The 19,181-nt window shown below is 53.2% G+C and overlaps 1 protein-coding gene across 3 annotated transcripts; it reads left to right on the forward strand.

Annotated features, from left to right (window-relative positions):
- The first annotated feature begins 3,123 nt into the window (after nt 1–3,123).
- Nucleotides 3,124–15,319, forward strand: Tgif2 (TGFB induced factor homeobox 2). Of its 3 annotated transcripts, none has more exons than XM_090352295.1 (3): nt 3,124–3,298; nt 6,646–6,867; nt 12,993–15,319. In XM_090352295.1, the coding sequence occupies exons 2-3, from the start codon at nt 6,676–6,678 to the stop codon at nt 13,518–13,520; spliced, it is 720 nt and encodes a 239-aa protein (XP_090208421.1). In that variant the 5' UTR covers nt 3,124–3,298; nt 6,646–6,675; the 3' UTR covers nt 13,521–15,319. The 3 variants fall into 3 exon arrangements, with proteins under 3 accessions (XP_090208421.1, XP_090208422.1, XP_090208420.1); XM_090352296.1 differs by lacking the exon at nt 3,124–3,298 and adding an exon at nt 3,514–4,057; XM_090352294.1 differs by lacking the exon at nt 3,124–3,298 and adding an exon at nt 5,815–6,107.
- The last annotated feature ends 3,862 nt before the right edge of the window (nt 15,320–19,181 follow it).

The following is a 19,181-nucleotide window of genomic DNA, read 5'->3' on the forward strand; positions in this document are numbered from 1 at the left end:
TCACTTATACGCCAGAAAATAGAGTTGCTGTCATCCTGTGAACTGTGGCTATACACATCTTGCCAGGCCCCTAGGTTAGTGCACAGCTACTCCATCATGGCAGACCTCAGCAAGCATGTGATTCCATAGATTGTTGTGTTGGATGCTTGATTCATTTCTCCCATAATGTCTTTCTGCTAAAGACTACTGCCTTTCAATAAACCTCAAATTTTCACTTTACCAAGTTATTAGTTATTAAACATTCACACTGGAAACTTGTGACTCAAACCTATAATCCTAGCTACTCAGGAGACAGAGATCTAAGACTCAAGATTCAAAGCCAGCCTAGACAGGAAAAGCCTATGAGAGTCATCTTCAATTAACCACCAGAAACTGGAAGTGGAACTGAGGCTTAAGTAGTAGAGTATCCGAGCACAAAAATTCAGAGACAGTGCTCAGGCCCTGGGTTCAAGCTCTAGGACCGTCTCACTCACTCACAAGCACATTTGCTTTTACCTTACTTTTTTAGGTTACCATTTGCTATTGTCACAAAATTAAGGGGGAGAAAACATTCAACAGATCACACAATGATTTAAACACAAAACAACACATCAGTTTCCCCACATCAACTGAGCAGCACAATGTGCATGTATATATGTATATATATATATATATATATATATATATATATATATATATATTTGCCAGTCCTGTACCTTAAACTCAGGGCCTGAGCACTGTCCTTGGGTTTTCTCAAGGCTTGAGCTCTACCACTTGAGTCACAGCACCACTTCCAGCTTTTCTATGTATGTGGTACCAAGGCATCAAACCAGGTTTTATGCATGCTTGGCAAGCACTCTACCACAAGGTCAAACTCCCGAAACTGATTTGATTTTTAAAATGTATTATTCTTTAATCTGAGTCAAAACCCTGTATGATAAATCTGAGAATAAGATGGACTTGCTGTACAACCTCCCACTGGGCAATGGCACCAGAATTGCTCCCAGTGACTGGTGTTTGTCTGCAAGTTTCCAGAATGCACAGGGCTGGGAAGGGAAATCTCCTGCAAGCACACTCACCTATTTCTCAAAAGACCATCCAAGAAGTAGAATAACTGATTAAAGGATGCAACTTTTTTTTTGACAGTCCTGGGGCTTGAACTCAGGGCCCATAGCACTGTCCTTGGACACTTTTTGCTGAAGGCTAGTGCTCTCTTGAACAGTGGTGCTGTGGCTCAAGCACCACTTCAGGCTTTTTCTGTGTAGGTGGTACGGAGTGAATCGAACCCGGGTCTCACGCATGTTAGGCAAGCACTCTACCACTAGGTCACAGTCTCGGTCCCAGGATGTGTGTATTTTAAACTTAATGCTTACTCAGAAACCTGAGCCACTAATTCTTTCAGCCATTGGTATGTTTAGGCTGGGGAATTTGTTTATGATGTGAAATCCCACCCCTCCTCCATCCCTGAGCCCCTCCAGGAAGGCTGGGATCAGCTGTGGGCAGCTCTCAGGTGGCTCCTCCCATTTCTCCAGCTGAATAGACTTGAATACTGGCCTGAGTTGCAGCTCTTCAATACATCTGTGGGAAGGTCTATGGGCATGGGCCTGATCCCCTGTGGCTCCCCCATAAAAGGGAGGGTGTAGCTCTACCCCACAACATGTAGGGTAGAGGCTTAGTGCTGAGTCTCGGGCACCAGATCACATCTCCAGGCTCACCTGGATGTACCACTACTTCTTCCTCCAGATTGGGCTCTTTGAAAGGAGACTGGCCCCCTGCATGCTCTGTCGCCCTGGTGTCCAGGTGCCATCAGGTTTTGCCTTTCTTACCCGAAACTATTCATTTCTTTTGTACGGTTTGAAAACAGTACTACTTGGCCAAGAAATTACGGCCACTTGTCTGGGCCTTGTCCTTCTTCCCCATCTGCGAAGTGGTATTGTGGAAGTAGCGGTGTGGCCATCTTGGTTGTGAGCATTTGCAGGGCAGTGTGTTATCTCCAGGGGGATCTTTAACAGTTCTGAGTGGCTTTGGGAAAAAACAATCTGACTTTTGTTCCCAGAGTTCTTTGCAACCGAAGGGTGCAATTAAAAGTAAAGTAAGTTAACCCCAGGCCGCCAGGAAGCCTGTACTCCTAGCTACTTGACAACCTGAGGCTAGAGAATCACCCAAACCCACAAATTTGGGGATCCTTGGTCCTGCTCCCCCCGGTCGACAACAAAAACAAAGAAATGAGGCATTAAAACAAAAAAAACAAAAATAAAAAAAGACTAAAGGCTGTTTTAAGGCTTTGATTTCCAAGTGCAAGAGATCTAGATGTCTGGGCCCGGGTGAGGAGGCCCAGAAGAGGCTCGGGAAAGCTGGGCCGGGGTCAGGCTGCACTTATCCCGGGTTAGGGAGAGGGAGGCCAAGGAAAACCTCGGAGGAAGACGCAGCCCGCGTGCGGACGGCCGAGCGCGGAGGTCGACCCCAGCCTCGGGCAGGCGCAGGCACCCCGGAAGGGGACGCAGCCCCCACGCCCTGGGGCCGGCCGGCTGCGACAAAAGCGGGGAGAGGCATGGCGCGGGCTCCTCCACCTGTCGGCAGCGACCTCGGCCGCCCCTCGGGGCCCGGCCCCGGGCCACCTGCGTGCGGTCCGGTCCCCGGCGGCCTCCTCACCCGCCCTAACGGCCGAGGCCGGACCGGGCGCCTTGGGTCAGCAGCCGCCTCCTTCCCCAGAGGCGGCGAGGCTCCGGGCTCGCTGGGCCTCGGGGAACCCGCGCGGCCGGGGACCCCGAGCGAACTTTCCGCGGTGGCGGCGGGCAGGGCCCCCGCCCCCCGGGCGCGCCCCACCCCCGGCACACAGTGGGCGCTCCGGAAGCGCGCCGGGGAGGAGGGGCGGCCACTTCCTGCCCCCAAACGGACTCCCGGGGTCCGGCGCCCACCGCTCCCCGCGGGGCCGGGCGGCATTCCTGAGGGGGGTGGGCGCAGGAAGAAGGTGCGGCGGGCCCGCCCCCTCCGGCGCGGTGGGCGGGGCCGAGCCCCCCCGACGCCTGGGCCCGCCCCGCGGGGTGGGGGGGCGCCGCCGGCCGCGCCGGGCGCAAAGTTTGCGGCAGCCTGGGCCGCGGGGGCGGCGCGGCGGGCCGGGCCGGGGGGCGGCGCGGCGGGGCGGGGGCGGGGAGGGATCTGACGTCAGGCCGCGAGGTGCTTTCCAGCCGCGAGCTGTCAGGCGGGTGTCAGGCCGGGCAGGTACGCGCCGCGCCCCCCCCGCCCCGGCCGGGAGCCCCCCCCGCACGCCGGGGCCCCCCGCTGCCGAGGCCGCGCGGGCCCGAGAGCCGCCGGAGAGGTCAGTGCGGGCCGGCCGGGGGGCGGGGGGCGCGCGCCCGCAACTTGGAAAGTTTCTTCCCGCGGCCGCGCGGGGGAGGGGGCGTCGTCGGGGCGTGTGCGCCGGTAGGTGTGTGAGCCCGGGCGGCGGGGCGCCGGCGGGGGGCGGGCCGGGGCGGGAGGGGGGGCCCGGGTGCCTGCGATGCTTCCCCCCCCTCGGGAGAGTCCCGCCGCTCCCCGGGGTCGGGGTGCGCGCGCGCGGGGGGCGGGTTTGTTTGGTTTCAAAAGTGCACGTTGCTAACCGCCGGCCGGGCCCCCGGCGGCCGGGGCCCCGGGCCGGGGAGGGGGCGGCCCGAGTGACAGCCGGGGGCGGGGGCCCGAGCCCGCGCGGGTTCCCCTTTCCTTTGGAACAAAGGAAAGTCTGTCTCCCAGGCATCTGTCACTCCCGGGCGGGCCGAGGCCGCGGGGCGCGTGGGGCCGGCGACGCGGAGAAAGTTTGTGCGCGCCGGGGCCGGCCGAGGGGGGCGCCGGGCGGCCGGCGGGGGGGGCGCGGAGCCGCGCGGCCCGGGGGGCCGGGGGCGGCCAACATGGAGTCCGGGCGCAGGCCGGGGTGGGGGGCGGCGCGGAGGTGGGAGCCCAGCCCCCTCCTCCCCTCCCCCTCCGGGCCGAGTTGGGAGCACAAAGCGGAGCGCGCACGCTCCGCGGGCCCCGCGCCCCGACAGTCCGCCCGCGCCGGGGAAGGGGCTGGGGCACAAACTTTTTCCTGCCCAGGGACGGACACGTGAGTTTTCTTTCTTCCCGAGCCTCCTCCTCCCCGCCCCCCCCACCGCCCCCACGCCCCGGGCTCGCGGGGGAGCGGCCGAGCCCAAGTGACCTTGGTGGGGGCCGGGGGGGTGCGGGCGCTCGGAGGGCCGCGCTGCCGCTGGCCGCTCCGGGAGCCATGTGCTCCGCCCCGCCCGGGCCGCGGGGGAGGCGGCGCGCTTTGTGTGAGGAGGGAGTCGGGCCCGGGGGTGCGGTCTGGGGGGCGTTGTCACCAAGTTCCCGGGGGAGGAGCCGCGGGGGGCGTGCGAGGGTCGTTCCCGCCTCCCCGGAGGGCTCAGCCCACGGACCTGCCGAGCCCACGGAGCGGAGCATGGGTGCAGGCTGGGAGCGCCGGGGCAGGCCTATCAGCTGTCGGGTCTGCGTGGCTAGGGGGTGTGTCGTCGATGCGCGAGTGGTGGCGCGCACGTGGGGGACCTGCCGGCCTGCGGACGCACTCCGGGGACGCGGGACCCCGGAAAGGTTCACGCAAACTGAGGGCCCATCACGGCGGCCCAGGTCCGGAGCTCAGCGCCCTCGGCAGCAGCCAGGGTGTAATCGGTACAGATAACCTCGAGAAAACGCTTGGCCTGCCAAGACTGCATCCTGGCATCCTGGATCCCGATCCCAGCCAGCCCGGGGGCTACCCATGTCCCACTCCCTCGGGCAGCAGCCAGGGCGTGTGCCCACCCGTGGCACCTCTGATTTGTGCCCCTGCCACCTCCAGGTGGCCTGACCCTTCCCTCGAAAGCCAAGCCCAGAGGTCTGGGCTGGGGCCAAGTTCAGGAAACAAAACCTGGGAGATGCCAGACTATTGGCCTGGCCTCCCCGAGGAACTGTGAAAAGGCGGAGAAGGGAGGAGCCTTGAGCTACTGACATTACCTTGGCCTAGAACTTTTGCTTTTAAAGTATAATCACCCCCCCCCCCCAGCAGGATGAGCTGCTGAGTTACTGTCCAAGGGAAAACTTTCCATCATTTGACAGGTGAAGGCCTGCTTTAGTCCCAAGAGACGAGGTTAGACATCCTAGAAGGGAGGAAGGGAAGGACCTGCTAGAGGAGGTCTTACCCAACAGCCAGCAGAAATGGCTCCTCTCTTTGTAGGGTGCACAGTTGTTCATAGATTTCTGAGCTATGCTAGAATTTTGAGATTTCTTACTGGGCTTTGAGGAACCTGGAAGGCAGAGTAAAAATAAATGTAATTCCAGCACTAGAGATGAGATGCTGCAGCAGGAGGATTCTGAGTTCTAGCCTTGTGTGTGTGTGTGTGTGTGTGTGTGTGTGTGTGACATAACTCACATGTACACATCAGTATTAGAGCCTGAATTGAGGGCCTTGTGCTCTCTGCTTTCTTGGTCATGCCTGACAGTCTACCACTTGAACCATACCTCCAGTCAGCACTTTGTTGGCTAACTGGAGATTGAGGCTTGATGTCTTTTCTGGGCTGGCCTTGAACTATGATCCTATAGTCAGCCTCCCAAATAGCTGGGTACAGCATGAACCTCTGGTTTGCAACCTTTTATTGTGCTGATTCTGTGGCTTGATCTCAGGGTCTGGGCACTTGGGTACTCTCCCTGAGATTTTGCTTTTTTTTTTTTTAATTCTACCCATCTTCCTCTTGAAACAGAGCTCCATTTTTTTTTTTTTTTTTTGCCTGTCCTGGGGCTTGAACTCAGTGCCTGAACTCTGTTCTTGGGTTTTCTCAAGGCTAGAACTCTACCACTTGAGCCACAACACCATTCCAACTTTGTCTGTGTACGCGGTACCAAGGAATTGAATCCAGGCCTTCTTCAATGCCAGGCAAGCACTCTATCACTTAGGCTAGGTTCCTGGCCCTCCACTTCCTACTTTAAGGTGGTTAATTGGAAATAAAAGTCTCATGGATTTCCCTGCCTGCCTGGCTTTGAACCAAGATCCTGTTTGCTCCTTTATAAAATAGATCAGTTTATCCTTTTAAGGAGCAATTTGGAGGAATTAAATGAGAACACAGATATCATGGCCCCAGTATGGAACAGGAGAAGCAGATAGAAGCCAGGTATGGTATAGCACACCTGTAATCCCAGTGCCTGGGAAACTAGAAGAGTTTGAGCTCCACAGCTCAATTACAAACTACATGGCCAGACCTTGTCTGGAAAAAAACTGATTTCAAGTGATGGCAGCTGTAATTCTACTCACACTCGTACTTACAGATGAGCTGCCACTCTTTGCAGTAGTTCCTTACTTGTCATGGACTCTTCTTTCAGGGTGCTCAGCCTGAGATTTTTTTAGTACCCATCCTGGGGCTTGAACTCAGGGCCAGGGCACTGTCTCAGCTTTTGTGCTCAAGGCTAACACTGCCATTTGAGCCGCAGCTCCAGTTCTAGCTTTTTGGTGATTTATTGGTGACAGACTCTTCTGCCTGCACTGACTTCAAACTGAGCTTCTCAGATCTCAGCCTCCTGAGTAGATAGGATTAAAAGTATGAGCTACAAGCATTTGGCTCACAGCCTAAGACTTTGAATTGCCTGCCACACCTCCATTTCTGATGTCCCAAGTCCCTTTGTGTGATGTCCCTGTCCCCTTTGTTGTCCTAGGCTCAGAGGTACAGCCTAGCCCCAGGCATCATGTCTGACAGCGATCTGGGTGAGGATGAAGGCCTCTTGTCCCTGGCAGGCAAGAGAAAGCGCAGGGGAAACCTGCCCAAGGAGTCGGTGAAGATCCTTCGAGACTGGCTCTACCTGCACCGCTATAATGCCTACCCTTCGGAGCAGGAGAAGCTGAGCCTTTCTGGACAGACCAACCTCTCAGTGCTACAGGTAAGAGGGGATCTGGCTTTGTCAGTGACACGGTGTGGGTCAAGTAAGGACACACACTCCCTACTGAAGAGATAGTGCTGTGAGGACAGGACGTCGTAACCCAGTCAAAAGCGTTCAAGCCAACTGAGGGGCTAGGAGTTGGTAACAGTGGCTGGGTGTCATCGTCGCTGGCTTTTGGGGGCCTGGTGAAGATGAGGAGCCATTTAGTGGCTGGGAACCTGGGCTTCAGTCTCCCACTCCCAGACTGTTTGCAGGGACAGCAGGGATTTTTTTTTTTTTTTTTTTTTTTTTTTTTTTTTTTTTTTTTTTTGCCAGTCCTGGGCTTGAGCTCAGGGCCTGAGCACTGTCCTTGGACTTTCTCAAGGCTAGAGCTCTACCACTTGAGCCTCAGCACCACTTCTGACTTTTTTCTATGTATGTGGTACCGAGGAATCGAACCCGGGTCTTCATGCATGCTAGGCAAGCACTTTAACCACTAGGCCAAACTCCCGGCCCCGACAGCAGGGATTTTTATGGTGTGACTAAGAACTAAGTTGTAGGCTGACACCAGTACCTCCTCTGCTCAGGTGTCTGAGATTTTAGAGGACCAAAATTTGCAGCCAAAGCTAGCCAAGGCATACTAAATAGTCCAGTTAACCAGCAGAAGAGCAGAGCTGTGCATCTGAGGACCCACATTTGTAATCCTGAGTATCTTGGAGGTGTGGCTGGAGTGGTGGCGCATCAGCTGTGAACAAGCAGGAGGACTTCTTAGAAGGCTCTGATCTGAAACACTGATGTATATACAGAGAGAGAGAGAATGTGTGTAATAATCGTGGTCCAGGAAGAAGCAGAAGTCAGGTTCAGTGCCCAGTTCCACACTGTAGGAACTTGGAAATGAGGGTGATTTCTTTCCTTCCTGGTGGAACAGGCCCCAGGTCTTTGCTCTGTGTCCATGGTATGGAGGCAGGAGACGCTGCTGCTCCACTACTGATCTAGCCTCCACTGGAGGCTCACTCCTGCCCTGCTGGCCTCCCCAGTTCCATCATGAACCAGGCAGTCTTCTCTCCCAAGATTGTCACCTCTTCGTGCCCCCCCTTCCTCCTCCTGCCCTTGCCTCTACCTCAGAACCTCCTTCTCTGGCCTCCCAGCCCGTGTCGCTCTCCATGAAGACACCCCTGACCCTGGCTTTATCCTCTGTCGTCTAAGAATTGGGAATCTAAGCAGACCCTGTCCTCTCCTCGGCCCTAGCTTAGGCCTTGTTCTTTCTTCATCTGAAAACAGGTCAGGGAGGTATTTGGCATCTGGTCAGTGTGTGTGTTGCGGGGGATGGGGGGGGAGTTTTGCTCTTCCCATGCTCACCCTGCCTCCAGTTCACAGGGGCTTGGGCTAACTTCAGTTCCTAGCAGCTGGGGACAGTTTATAGGGCACTCTTAAGCAGAACCCTCACTGTACCCAGCTCTTTGCCCTTAGCCCATCCTTGAGGATCTAGTCCGGCCACCAGCAGGGTTGGAAGACAACCCGTGGGGGTGTGGTTAGATGTGGCATTTTTAGCTACTATTGTTAGTGTGCTTTATACCTGCTCCTTTTTTTTTTTTTTTTTTCCCAAGTTATGGACATTTGGGGCTGGGAACCATGTCAGGCCTGGCCATAAAGCCGGAGAGCCAGGATTACATACACAGCCTTTGCTGAGCTTTCCTGCCTACATATTTTCTCCTTTAATAAGTGTTCATATGTTTGTGTGGTGCTTGGGCTTGAACCTAGGGCCTTGTACATTCTAGGCAAAGGACTAGTCCTTGAGCTACCCCACCCAGCTACCACTGTCCCTTGTGGGCTTTCTGTTGCCTTAAAGTAAGAATGTTTTATAATGAACCAGCTCATTATAATACCAGTGTCTTCCACAGGTTTCCGAATTTTGCAGTTTGCTGAGCTTGTTCCGTCTCTCCCTAGGGGCACCATTTTTGATTGTCTCCTTTAGTCCTGAGCAATCTCATTAGCAAGTCAATGAGTCATTTAACTGCTGGTTTGCTGCTGCTTGCCTAGGGCAAGGCCAAAAAGGGTTTTGGTGAAGGGATTATCACCCATCCCAGTGACACCTGGAAAGTCAGTGTGTTGGTAGTTTCCCATCTGTGGGGTGGCCTGAGTCCATTCACACCCTGAGCACTGCAGACACAGCACTGCCTCTTCCAGCCCCGCCCTGGGGAGTTATTCTGGAGTCCTCTAGAAGAGAAGACTGAAGACTGAGGGCCTCTAGCAAGGTCCTACCTGAAGGCTGGGGAAGAGGAGGCCACTCACTCTTTGTAGCTCCTGGACTCTGGCAACCACCTGCTCCTGTACCTCCACGGGGCCTGTATTTTTGAACTTCAGTGTGAGCTTTTTTTTTTTTTTTTTCTCAATAGGGTTCAGCCCATGGGGCAAGTTACAAAGGCTGGTGAACTACAGGTTCCTAAGGCTGGGTTCAGAACTCTGAATACCTTGTTAAAATACATACATTCTAGTCTTCTCCTCCTAAGGATCTAGGGGATTGAGATTCAAGGTCAGCTTGTGCTGAAAAGGCAGGGGAGGCAGAGGAAGTAGGATGGAGAGTTCAAGGCCAGCCAGGACTATATAGAAGACCTTTTTCACACAGAAACAGTCCTGTTAAAAGATGGGCACGGTAGCTCACACCTGTAATCTTAGCTACTCTGGAGGCTGAGACCTGAGGATCAAGGTTCGGAGCCAGTCAGAGCACAAAAGGACCTGAGACTCTGATCGCCAATTAACCTCTAGAAAATGGGAAGTGGGGCTTGGCTCAAGGGTAGGGTGGTAGCCTTGAGCTGAAGAGCTCAGGGACAGTGCCCAGGCCGAGTTAAGCCCCATGACCCACACACACAAAAAAAAAAAAGAAATAAAAAATAAAGAATCCTGTTTAAAAAAATGAAAATTCATCGTCCAAAGTGGTTTTAATACCAGCTGCTGTAGCAGCGCCTCGGTTTGGGTCTCTTGTCCTTTGGACTCTGAAAAGAGGAGGAAAGCACTCTAGGCCTTCCTCAGGTACCTGTCCCATCCCCAAGCCCTGTGGCACTGGCTTTGTGCTACCCCTGGCCAGCCTCTTGTCTTTCACCTCAGGCAGGGCATTGTTTCACATGGGCCTGTTGGTGGCAGAGGGCATTTATTGAGGACCACAGATGGGTGGGTAGCCAGCTCTTCCCTGGCCTAGGTATGGGTGGCACAGCTGGGAGGATTGGGTTGCTGTTCAGATTTCTGTGCTGCAAGGCAAGCAGTGTGTGTGTATGTGAGTCTGTGTGTGTGTGTGGAGTGTGATGTTTTCCTGTTCTCCTGACAGGCAAAATGGGTGGTGTGGCTGAGGGCCAGGTGCCTGTCCCTCCCTCTGGCTGCTTTCTCCTAACCCAGGTCACTGTGACCTGCTGCATCAGTGAGACGGGGTGGAGGGCGGAGCAGCTTTTGGAGAAAGGGCTTTAAGTTGGTGCCTTTTGGCTGGAAGTGGTGAGTCCTGGATGGCCTGTCTGGTGGAGGGTGTTGCCCACCCTTCCTAGATCTGGGTTTTTCTCCAGGGGAAATCAGATTGGAGCGTATCTTGCCTGCCCTAAAGAATTTGGCCAGCAGAACTGAGCCTGACTTTTTGTGTCTCCTGTAGCTATTGGGCTTTGGTGTCCCTCCCTTCTGTGGCTAGGGAAAAGGCAGGTTAGTGGGGGCAATGGCCAGGAAATGAGGAACACCTCCCAGCTCAGCACCCCCAACCCTGTTTGCTGGGGAAGCTCTTCATCTCTGAGCTGCACTTTTGAGGACCCTGCTCCCCACCTCAGACTTTATGACATTCAAGGTTAATTCCTAGGAAGAGGCTGGAGCAACACCTGGTATAAAAGATGCTTATTAATATGTTTCCTCCTGACAGTTGTGCAGCCCTGCTTTTCTTTGGATCTCCCTGGCACCTCCACTCAGGACTTGGCTCAGCCAGGAACTAGCCATTCCTGCTGTGTGTGTGGGGTTACGCCAGGAGGATTAGAAGTACAGGAAGCAGGATCACAGGGCCTTTCTAGGATGGCATGGAGGAGAGGAGGGCACTGCCCTGTCTTACTAGGATTGCACAGCCGTTAGGAAGGAGCGGTGCCAGTTCTAGGTACCTGCTTCCATTCACAGGTGGCTGTCCCCTTTGGCTGAGATGGTTAATGGGAAATTGGTAGCTGAGGGCTTGCTCAAATAATAGGCCAAGAAAGAAACCTGGCTGGCTGCAAATGTGGCTTAGCAGTAGGGTGCTTGCCTGGCAGGCACAAAGCCCTGGGTTCGATTCCTCAGCAGCATATAGAAAAAGCCAGAAGTGCTGGGGCTCAAGTGGTAAAGCACTACTAGCCTTGGGCAGAGAGTCTCGGGGAAAAAAAAGAAAGAAGCCTGGAGCTGGTGGCCTATGCTTGTAATCCTAGGTATTTTGAGTCTGAGACCCAGAGGATTGGGGTTCTCACCCAGAGAAGAAAAGTCTACAAGACTATTTCTAGTCACCAGCAAAAAGCAGTGTTGGAGGTATGGATCAGGTGGTAGAGCACTAACAAGCAAATAAGTATGGGTACAGGAGCCCTGGGGGCTTTAATTCACACTGTAAAACATGCTAGGCATAGCTGAAGCCCACACAGGACGGGAAGAGGGGCACAGCTATGTAGGTGTCTGCTGAATTAGGACAGGAAGAGAAGTCAGGACAGTGGAAGGACCTAGAATGTGAAGTTTAGGTGAAGCCACTGTTTAGACCTACCCTTGGTGGGTTATCATAGAGTTCCAAGCTGGTGAGATCACCAAGAATAGAACGTCCTTCCTGATAATGAGGCCATCACCTGTCTTGCCTTTCATCAGTTCCTTTTTTTAATGTTTTTCCCTGAGCCAGCATCTTGTTACCCAGGCTGTTCTCAAACTCCTGGACTTAAGCAATCCTGCCTCAGCATCTGTAGTGGCTGAGACTACAGGTACTACAGGTACCTGCCACTATACCCAGCCTGTTTTCCAAAAGTTTCCTGGATGGTCATCGCTTATTTATTGTTAGTGGTGACACCATAGTAAGGCTGGTCTAGGCAGAGTTCAGTCCCCAGTACCACTCCCCCTAAAAACAGAGCCCAGAGGGGCCGGGAGTTTGGCCTAGTGGTAGAGTGCTTGCCTAGCATGCACGAAGACCCGGATTCTATTCCTCGGTACCACATATACATAGAAAAAAGCCGGAAGTGGTGCTGAGGCTCAAGTGGTAGAGCTCTAGCCTTGAGAAAGTCCAAGGACAGTGCTCAGGCCCTGAGCTCAAGCCCAGGACTGGCAAAAAAGAAAAAAAAAAGCCCAGAGATCAGTTCCTAGTATCACTCCCCCTGAAAATAGAGCCCAGAGTTCAGTCCCTAGTACCACTACCCTAAAAATAGAGCCCAGAGGGTTGGGGTACATCAGTGGTAGAACACTTGCTTAACAGGAGCAATGCCCTCTGTCCCATCTTATGCAGGTTCGAGGCATGTCTGCCTCAACCACAGGCACCTTGAGCTTTTTTTAACATCCCATGGAGTACAGCAAGGATGTGGTGCTGTAGTTCTGGCATGGTCGGGAGGCTGTCATTTTTTCTTGTCTCTGACAGCCCCTTGGTGCCTCTGGCTTTTGCTCTGCAGGCCTGGGAGTGGACAGGCAGTCCACAGTGTCTCCTCTTCTCATCTGTTATCTCCCAGCTGGCTGCCACTCCATATTGTATTTCCTAAACAGACCAGACATCTGTCCTTCTTTTCTAGGGGGAACGTCGTATGAAACCGGTCTCTGACAGGCTTGCAGTCCTAACTCGGTCTCCCTAGTGCAGGGACTATAAGCCTCTCCCTTACACCTGGCTTACTGGAATCTGACCTACCAACCTGTCTCCTAGTTCCCAGGTCCCGGACTTCTCATCTTTCACACATAGCAAGTGCTACTCCCTGTGTCCAGAAAGGATGGAGTCCTCACTTAAGAGAGACCCTGCTACACCATCCCTCCCACCACAGCAGGTCCCACTGAAGATCTGCTTCCAGGAGCCCCTGCATCACAGAGGCCACCAGATCTCCCTGCTCCGTCCCTGGCCAGCCTGTCCCCGTTAGGAAGCCCTGTGTGTGTATGCTGCTGGGCCCTGGTGCTTCCCAACTAACTCCCACTTCTCCCCCTTCCAGATATGCAACTGGTTCATCAATGCCCGGCGGCGCCTACTCCCAGACATGCTTCGGAAGGACGGCAAAGACCCTAATCAGTTTACCATTTCCCGACGAGGGGGGAAGGCCTCGGAAGTGGCCCTCCCCCGGGGCAGCAGCCCCTCCATGCTGGCCGTGTCTGTGCCTGCCCCAGCCCCCACCAACGTGTTGTCCTTGTCAGTGTGTTCCGTGCCACTCCACTCCAGCCATGGCGAGAAGCCCATGGTCCCCTTCCCACAGGGAGAGCTGGAGCCCCCGAAGCCCCCGGCCACCCCCAGCAGTACACTCACCCTGCTGACCAGGGCTGAGGCTGGGAGCCCCACAGGGGGACTCTTCAACACGCCACCGCCCACTCCCCCGGAGCAGGACAAGGAGGACTTCAGCAGCTTCCAGCTGCTCGTGGAGGTGGCGCTGCAGAGGGCGGCGGAGATGGAGCTCCAAAAGCAGCAGGACCTGGCTCCCCCATTACTGCGCGCTCCCCTCCCTCTAGTCTCCGAAAACCCCAAGTAGGCATCAGCCATCAGGCTGCTGAGGGGAAGGGGCGCCTTCCTGGGCTCCTGGCCCCTCCCTTCCGCACTGAGGGTTTTCTACGATCACTGCCAAGCATCGAGTCATCTCTGTCCAGAGGCCCTCAGCAGGAAGATGCATCGCGACCTCTGCCAACTGCCATTGTCCAGGTCTCAAGCTGGAGACCCTGGGGCAGGAGACAGGCTTGGTGCTGCTGCTGCTGCTGCTGCTGCTGCTGCTTCTTCTTCTCCAGAGTTCCTGGGATGCCTCATCCCCATTGCCATCCTGGGCTGGGCTTAGAAATCTGCCAAGGTCAGGCTTTGCTGGGTTGTGCCTCATTCTGCAGCCAGGTTCGCACATTCCAAGTGGGACAAGAGAGAGAATCCAGATGAAGTCCCAGACCGACTCCAGTTGAATGTTTAGGTTTTTGCTACCCTTTTTCCCTCTGTGCTGTGCGTTGTGCTGGTGGCAGTCGCACGTGTGGCTCGTGGTAAGCTGGCCATGGCCCACCTAGGCCTCTGCAGTATAGAGGAAGAGGTTTACTTGGGGGACAGCTAAATCTCTGCAGCAATAGGAAATGCCAGATGGTGGTTTTATTGTTAGTTTGGTTTACCAAATAAGGTGGCAAGGGTGAGGTGGGGGTGAAGAAAACCACAGTGGACATTGGCTTTTCTGCACCGGCACAGAGGGGGAGAGTCCCAAATCTAGTGCTTCGATATGTAGAGCAGAAGAGAAAACCAGAGGAGTTTGTTTTGTTTTTCCTGTATTTTGGGTGAGGGTTAGACTGAAGCCGTGGGTATAATTTTCTTTCTCCTTTTTCAATGTTTTCCCCTTCTTGTTGCAAAGGCTTTGCCCGGCAGCCTAGGTTTTGGATTCCTTTAGGAACTTGGGGCTAGAATGTCAACTCCCCATGTCTTCTACTTGGGGGAGTGAGCCCTCTGCTGGCAAGGAAACCCTGCAGCCACTGCAGTGGGCACAGCCAGGTGGGAAGCTTCTGGGTCAGGGTCAGTGCCTGCAGGACTGCCTGGGCTCTACTTCTGAAGGCCCGGTGGACTGTCAGGTTGGAGCCTGAGTGCCTTTCTTTCTTTCAGCCTCTTTCAAATTGGAGCTGCAGGGCCCTGCCTAAAGGACCCAACGAATAGATCACAGTTGGTTATCTTCCGCTCCCTGCCCCTTCTTTTGCTGTTTTTGTTGATCTTGCTCAACAGCAGTACACCCCATCTTTATATATCCTAAGAAACACTAATCCTAGGTTTTTTTAGCCAAAATATTTTTGTGTTAAATAACATTACTGGGCCAGAAGGCTTGTGAGGGCCCTGACCTGTACATTCACAGAAGCTGGTAGGTCGGGTACGTGGGGAAGGAATTCCTGAGTCCTGGCCTGGGTGGGCCTAGGCAGGGAGGACCCTGCTGGCCTCAGGGGCTCCCACACCTCTTCTTGCTGTGGGACTGGAGCATTCTACCTGCCTTTCTCTTCCTTATGGACCCCAGGGGAGCAGGATCCTCGCCCTCCTGAGGCCCCTCTGGGGGATCTTGGACTGGGGTGGGACTTTCCTTCCCCGTGGTGGTGCACTGAGCAGGGGGGCACAGCCAGGGAGCCATGCTGCTGAGAAACTTGGCATCCCCATGGGTGTGAAGTAGGCATCTTGGGGTGAGGCAGCCTCGGCTTAGGTCTGGTAAGGTAAGCCTGGAGAAGCACACGTGTCCCACTCAATTATTTGAGCAAAAAACTACTGTAAATAACTCGTTTTTGTCTTTTGTCAAATAAAGTTGTTTTGTTTTTGTTTAATTTTAAAGCAGAACCAAGCTTTTAGCTGGTCCTGTGGCTCTGGAGAGGGCAGTCAGGCTTACTCTTGATTATGTAGCAGCTTAGCAGTGGCATCCAAACCTGCCAGCCTTCCTGGGTCAGTGGTTGGCTTAGGTGACCAAGTAATGAAGACCAGAACTTGGGGAACTGGGAGATTGTCCTTCCCCTCAGGAGCATGAAGTTGGGCTGCTGGAGCAGCAGGTAAGACTGTCCCCAGACCACCTGTACTTCCCAGTTCTGCCTGTAGGCTGGCAATTCCCTTTACCTAAGCTAAGCTAGCTGGGGATAGGTTTCTGCCAAACCACAATACAGTAACTGAAGCACAGGGTACCAAAACCCAAGTTGTGAGTGTTTGTTCCTGTGGGCCATGTTGGCATTTTGGCATTTTCTACGTTTAGTACACATGGCAGGGAGGTGAGATGTTCTCCTATAGACAAGTGAACCGATGTCATGTAGCTTACCCAGTCTTTGCCTGTGCCAGTGGAGCAAAGATTTGTATTTAAGACTGCTTTGCTTCAAGCTGGTGTGTAGATTTCCCCACAATCTAGCTGCACTGGTGATGGGCAATTTACCACCATTGCCATCCAGCTGTCTTAACAGTGGAATGGGCCAGGCATGAGTTTTGTTTGTTTTTTGTGGGTCGTGGAGGTTGAACTTGGCCTGGGCACTGTCCCTGAGCTCTTCAGCTCAAGGCTACTGCCCTACCCTTGAGCCAAGCCCCACTTCTCATTTTCTAGATGTTAATTAGAGATAAGAGTCTCAGGTCCTTTTGTGCCTGGGCTGGCTTTGAACCTTGATCCTCAGATCTCAGCCTCCTGAGTAGCTGCTAGGATTGCAGGCGTGAGCCACCGCGCCCTGCACATGAGTTTCTTCTAATTGGCTTTTTTTGTGATTTCTAACATGAATGGAGAACTGTAACTTCCCCTGGAACACTCCTTGAGCAGCCAGGAGATTGCCCAGATTATAAAGAGCCTCACCTTTGCTGCTTCATACAGGACTTCTCTGGCATAGACTCCGAAATGGGCAGTTATACCTGCGGCACGGAGGAACAGCTAAGTGAGAGAAGGGCTGAGATGAGAACAATTCCATTTGCACCTGAAAGTGAATATCCCTCCTGCATTATGCTTTGGATTAGAAATGTCCTAAAGTTTATTGGAAGGCTTTGGCACATGATTGGAAATGATGGCTCTGCCCTCATCAGTGGACTGATGTATTGGATATGTAATTTGGTGGCAGTGTGGGAGGTGCTGGGAACTAGGAAGTAGTGCTGAGTAGTTTGGTAGGTAGATGTCTGGAAGGGAGAATCTTCCCCAGCCTCCTCTTGTCTCCCTGTTGCCTTGAGGTGAGCAGCTTTCTCTACCACATGCCCCATGCTCTGAACTGAACCAGAGCCAATTTTCACATTGCTTCTTTGGGATTTTGTCACAGCAATAGAAAACTGACTTAACATTCCAGGAAAGAAGAGGGTTCAGTTGCCTCAGAAGACTTCTGTATAGGCTTGTCAAAGAACAGAAGCATGAAACTGGTAAGGAAAGTTGGCAGGATAAAGTGACCAGCATCACTACCTGGAGCTCAGGATCACTGTCCCGGTCACCTGGGTTCTCTGCTTACAGCTGCAAATGGCCAGCCAAGAAAGACCCCCACCCCCCTTTTTTTTCAGGTCAGTTACAGGGCTTGAACTCTAGGCCTGGGTGCTGTCCCTGAGCCTCTGTGCTCAAGGTTAAGGCTCTACCATTTGAGCCACAGCACCACCTCTGGTTTTTGAGTAGTTAATTGGAGATGAGCTGGCTTTGAACCATGATCCTCAGAGCTCAGCCCCCTGAGTTGCTAGGATTGTAGGCATAAGCTACCAGTGCCTGGCTTAAATGCATCTCAGCTTTTTGTATCCATGGGGTGGAGGTGGGGTCTCTCAAAATACCAAGGGTATGCTCCAGTTCTAGGGTATGAACTCAGGCCCAGGCTGGCTAGACAAATGCTCTACCACTTCAGTCACTATGTCTCCATCCCCCAAGGAACTTTTTTCTTTAGTTATTTATCTTCAGATGGGGTCTCCAATTTTTGTCTAAGTGGTATGTGTATGTATGTGTGTGCATACCAGTCCTGAGGCTTGAACTTGGAGCCTGGGCACTGTCCTTGGACACTTCCTTTCAAGTTGTGACTCACTTGAGCCACAGCACCACTCCCTGCTTTATTTTTTTCCCCCTATGTATGTGGTATTGAGAAATCGAACCCTCTACCACTAGACTATGCTCCTGGCACCTGTCCAGGTGGCTTCTAACCATAATCTCAAGCCTCCTGTGTACCTGGACATTGGATCCCACCATTCCTGCTTTGTTCTTTAGGTAGGGTCCTGTTAGAAATGGCTTAGATGTTAGTGTTGGGGCAATAAAGACACCAACTTGCAAGAAACTTGACAGAGCAAAGATTACTTTTGAAGAAAGGTACAGAAGGCATCAGTCACAAATCTGGCAAGCACACAGCAGACAGGGTGCTTCCCTTTTTATCCCTAACCCAGCAAGCCCTGTTCCTCTACCCAGATTGGCTGAGCTTAGCTCAGGTTCATAATCTGCAAAAGGATGTGGCTTAATTAACAAGATTAAAGTGCAGACTGAAAATAATGCAGCCAAATGTAATTAAGGGCCAAACTGTTTAGCCAAAACAGGAACTTCTCACAAAAGCAAATTCTCAAGTCCAGTTAGCCACTAGAAAACTGTTGGAAGTGGTACAGTGGTTCAAAGGGGTAGAGTGCAAGTCCCAAGTGAAAAAACTCAGGGACAGGAGTATCCCTGTGGCTCAAGTGGCAGAGCACTAGCCTTGAGCTGAAGAGTCAGGGACAGTGCCCAGGCCCAGAGTTCAAGCCCCATGAGCGACAAAAGCAAAACAGAAGCCACACTTGGGTACAGTGCCCAGGCCCTGAGTTCAAGCCTCACCACCAACCAAAAGAGTAAACAACCAGAAAGGAAGCAAAGTGCTCTGCAAGAAAAGTTTTCTCTTTTCTGGCTCTTCCAGTGAGATTTTTTTGCCTGCGCTGGCCTAGAACTGAGAGCAGCTGGGATTATAGATACCGCTGTGCTCGGCCTCCTAGTGGCACACATCTGTAATCCAAAGACTTGGCATTACAAATGGAGTTGTGGGAGCTAGTTTGGGCTATGTATGTAGTAATTCTCTCAAAAAAAACGGAGGAGGATCAAGAGGTAGAACTCTTACCTAGCAAGGGAAGGCTGTGAGCACAAAAATGGAAAGAAAAGGTAAAAGGATAAGAGCTCAGCAAACATTTGTAGGAAAATAAACATGTATAAATGTTACTGGGTGCTGCTTGAGATTGTGCAGAATGCAAAGTCAAACCTCTGCTTCAGAGCAAGTGTGCTTTTGGAGGCTGGTAGAAGTCCCCATAGAACCTGGGGTTTTTGTGTTCCATTTGTAGGTGTTGGAAGCTACACTTACCCCTTTAAAGCAAACCTGCCTCTCCAAGCCTCACTTCTAAGTAGCTGGCAGAGAGACAGAGGGGTTCAACTGGCATTAAGACTCCATATTTCACAAAGACAAATTATGTCCCCCACTTCCCAGTAAATACAACTTAAGCCTTGTGGTAGCTAGACTTACAAAGAGGCTGGCACCCTGGGCTCACGAGTCCTAGCTACTCAGGAGGCTGAGATGTGAGGATCGTGATTTACGATTCAAAGCCAGCCTGGGCAGGAAAGTCCATGAGACTCTCCCATTAGCCACCAGAAAACCGTAGTAGTGCTGTGGCTCAGACTGGTAGAGCATTAGCCTTGAGCTGAAGAGCTCAGAGACAGTGCCCAGGCCCAGAGTTCAAGCCCCACGATGGCACAAAGATGATTACTGTATTTTTCCCT

The sequence above is a fragment of the Megascapheus bottae genome, chromosome 18, assembly GCF_031878675.1.
Source record: "Megascapheus bottae isolate mThoBot1 chromosome 18, mThoBot2.hap1, whole genome shotgun sequence".
Taxonomy (NCBI): domain Eukaryota; kingdom Metazoa; phylum Chordata; class Mammalia; order Rodentia; family Geomyidae; genus Megascapheus; species Megascapheus bottae.